The following is a 3,622-nucleotide window of genomic DNA, read 5'->3' as shown; positions in this document are numbered from 1 at the left end:
AAAAAAAAAATGAGCAAAAAGTGAAGCAGGAAAAGAAAAAACACGAACAGGCAGGAAGTACAAAAAAAAGGAAACCTGACCAGGTGGTCATGTAATAAAAGAAAAATTATGAAGAGGTTGTGAAGCAAGAAAAGTAAAAAAGAAATTCAGGCATGAAATTTGCTCTGCCAGAATAAGTTGAACCCCTCAAGGGCAGATACAGCTAGCACAGAAAAAAAAAACGAACCAACTGTCGAGTGAACCTGCGAAGCAGCCCCCGAGCAGCCTAAAGCAGCCCTAAAGCAAGCTCCCATTTAACTCCCCAACCACCCCACGAACACACCGAACATACACCACGTATAAACCGAAAGATGAATTTAGCCAGGAATAAAAAGAACAACCTGATAGATGATGAGCTACCAAACGATTTTGTACTACCCAAGGGAGACAAAGTAAAAGGGGAGAAGCTATTCAAGAAGCACTGTAAGCAATGTCATTCCATAGCCCCAGACAACACACAATCCAATTCTGGGTTCACAAGTTGGGGTCCCTCTTTATTTAATGTTTATAACAGAACTGCCGGAATGAGCAAGGGCAATTCGCCTTTTCAAGTATCACCTGATATGCACGCGTCAGGCATTATATGGAATGACTTAAATTTAATGAAGTACATGAAGAACCCCAAAGATTTTGTAGAAGCAAACATTGGTATGAACTTTAAAGGAATTTCAAATTTTCAAGATAGGGTTGACATCGTTCACTATATAAAAACCCTTACGTATGATGATCCACATGGTAGAGAAATTGTGGAGAAATTTTCCAAAAAAAAAAAATAACATTTTACCACGCCGGTCTGTTCGCAAAAAAAAAAAAAAGTGCAATATGTTGTGTGCATATTTATGAGCAGGTGAGTCAAATGGTTCGAATGGGTTACGAGGTGTTTCCCCTTCGCCACATTCGCTCCATTTTCTTTTCTTTTTTTCGTTTCAGTTTTGTTTTAAGCGCCGCTATCTTTTAAATATGTATGCAAATGTACGTGCAACTGCAACGGCAAGTGCAGAAGCGTGTGCGCCTGGCGCGCGTCTTCTCCAGTTTTTAACCAACCCATTTTGAATGAACCGCTATCGTTTTTACCAAATGTTTGGTCTCTGCAATAGGTTTGAATTTGAACAGTTCGCCTTTTTTTGATGCGAATAAGGATGAACATTTTGCACACGCGATGTAGGTCATTTTTAATGGCACAATTTTATCCCTGTAGTCATAACTAATTCCTTTGGGGATGCCGAAAGGGGTTCCTACAGTGCACATCCACACTTGCGCGTCAGTAGCGAAATGAATGGGCAGCAGAAATGCGCGGAGGAATATGTTTCTCTTTGTAGACGTCACCTTTTGAGCGACACTCCGGTTAACTGCGTTCGTTTTAACCATCGTAATTATTTTCGCTTTTGCAAAATTAAAGCGGCATTAAATGTGTAAAGTTTTCGGGGGCATACGAAAAAATGGACGGCAACAGGGCCAGGCAGCCAAATGGTCAGGAAACCAAATGATTAGGCAGCCAACGACCCAGCAGCCAAATAGCTAAAAAATAAAAAAAAAAAACGAAACTGTTACAAACGTTTCGCTTTCTCAGACAAATCAATTAAAAAAAAAAAAAAAAAAAAACCCCAAACGGAGGAAATTAAAAACGGCGAATTTTGCATATTTAAAGAATGCAAAAATTTTCTGCGTGTAAAAACAACGGAAAAAAAGATGAAATAAATCCTTATTTTTCGGATAAGGGGTAAGCAGAAAGTTACTACCACGCTGTGTTGTAGCATTGGAAGTGTTTTATAATTCAACTCCGCTTTTCCCTCCATATAAAACCTTTATGAACCGAGGCCCTCGAAGAAAGAAAAAAAAGAAAAAAAAAAAAAAATACACCTTTGCATATCTCCTTAAACGCACATTTTGCATTATCTTAAAGGGGAAAAAATATTTACATGATGTTGCACCTTAAACGATTAAAATCAAATTCGAGGCTATTTACTTCAACTATGTCGTACATATTTTCTTGCCATTTTTCGCAATGAAACTGAATGTAGGCATCCAAATTTTGATTATTTTCACGAGAACGAGCAGCAGGATAGTAATTATAATTTTCCTTATTTTTATGTTCACATGGAAAATTTACTCCGTCTTGCTTTGTGTCATCCAAATCGGCGTCCGTTTTTTCTGTGCTGCTGTAGGAGTTGATTTTTTCCGCAAACTTTTTAATTATCATAGGGGTGCGCGCATATATTGCACACAAATTTTTATTAATATCGAACATATAATAATTTTTTAAAGAAAAACGATTAAATAAATTTAGCATATTAAATTCGTCATTGGCTTTATTTTTCTGCTCTTCTAAGAAATTATCTATGCTTGCATCATCCTTAAAAAATGAAGAATTTTCACCTTCGGAAAATATGCTTTCAACGTCATTATTAAGATACGAAACGGTGTTATCAAAAATGAAGAAGTCTTCTATGTCTTCATTGGCATCGTAAAAATATTCTTTCTTTTCGTCATCCTCTAATTTGAGTTCATTATGCTGTTTAACCTTTAGAGCTTGCTTTATTTTATTTATGTCCTCTATGTACAGCACAAGTCTCGATAGTCTTTCCGTTTTTATTGCATTCATTTTGTCTTTATAGTTGATATAGTCCACACTAATGTGATTTTCAAAGTTGTTGTTACTGTAGAAGTAGATAAGCGGGTTGTATTTATTCATTTGCTCCCTGAATCTCTGATTGAAGTTGTTTTTGTAGTATCTGTACAGGGCGATGACTGCTTCTATTTTGTTTATGCCCGTGTGGTAGAGTCTGGTAATGTTGATCATTTCTTCTTTTGCCACAACAGCTTCTACGGTTTTGTCTTGGTCGTCATCTGGGGGATTGTTTGCAGGGCTACTTTGGGAGTCGTTATGGAAGCCAATTTGGGAACTGTTTATGGAGCCAATTATCGATCCATAGAGCGTACCGCTTAAAGATCCATCTTCTGTTTCTGCGTGCAGATCGTCCTCCTCGATTTGTAGAGCATCCGCCGCGTCGCTTCGCGGTTCGTGAGCGACCTGAATTTGGAGTTCATCCTGTGCCCCTTCCGCGTCGTCCATTTTTATTTCATGCGCATTAGTTAACTGCTCGCTACTGTGAGGGGTTCCACCCTCCTGGGTGTGGTCAGCCGCCCCCTCGCAGGATTCCTGTCTGCTCAGCTCATTCGAGTCTACCTCCCTTTGGTCACCATTTTGGGTGTCCTTATTGGTGTCGATTTTGGTGTCCCCTTTGGTGTCCCCTTTTTGGGGGTGCCCCCTTTCGCTTTTTTCCGATTCTTCGTTAGAATGCTCACTGTTGACGTCATTCACATGCTGGCTTCTTCGCTCACCAAGCAAATTGCGCTCCTCGTCTACAAAATCTTCCCTCCGGTGATGCAAACTTTCGCCATTATGAATGCTTTCTAAAAGACTTGGCGTTCCATTACCAGTGCTGGGAGGACATAAAGTCGATTCACTTATTTGACAGGATTCCTCTTTTTTTTTTTCGGAATTTTCTACGCTGTACTCTTCATCATTGTTGTGATGGTTAACCATCATCTTAATTTTTGTTCTTTTTTTTTTTTTTTCTTT

The 3,622-nt window shown here is 38.9% G+C and overlaps 2 protein-coding genes across 2 annotated transcripts; one reads left to right on the top strand and one right to left on the bottom strand.

The window, feature by feature from the left end:
• Window positions 1-350: 350 nt before the first annotated feature.
• On the top strand, window positions 351-997 carry PCYB_142120 (cytochrome c; the record flags this gene model as incomplete). Its single annotated transcript, XM_004224683.1, has 2 exons — window positions 351-757; window positions 970-997. 2 exons carry the CDS (start codon window positions 351-353, stop codon window positions 995-997), a joined length of 435 nt encoding a protein of 144 aa, XP_004224731.1.
• Window positions 998-1,813: 816 nt separating this feature from the next.
• PCYB_142110 (hypothetical protein) lies at window positions 1,814-2,641 on the bottom strand (the record flags this gene model as incomplete). The annotated part of the gene is made up of 2 exons (XM_004224682.1): window positions 1,814-1,859; window positions 1,959-2,641. 2 exons carry the CDS (start codon window positions 2,639-2,641, stop codon window positions 1,814-1,816), a joined length of 729 nt encoding a protein of 242 aa, XP_004224730.1.
• Window positions 2,642-3,622: the final 981 nt, after the last annotated feature.

This window comes from Plasmodium cynomolgi, chromosome 14 (assembly GCF_000321355.1).
Source record: "Plasmodium cynomolgi strain B DNA, chromosome 14, whole genome shotgun sequence".
NCBI classification, from domain to species: domain Eukaryota; phylum Apicomplexa; class Aconoidasida; order Haemosporida; family Plasmodiidae; genus Plasmodium; species Plasmodium cynomolgi.
Note: the sequence above shows the minus strand (reverse complement) of the source record. Positions and strands in the feature narration are given on the sequence as shown.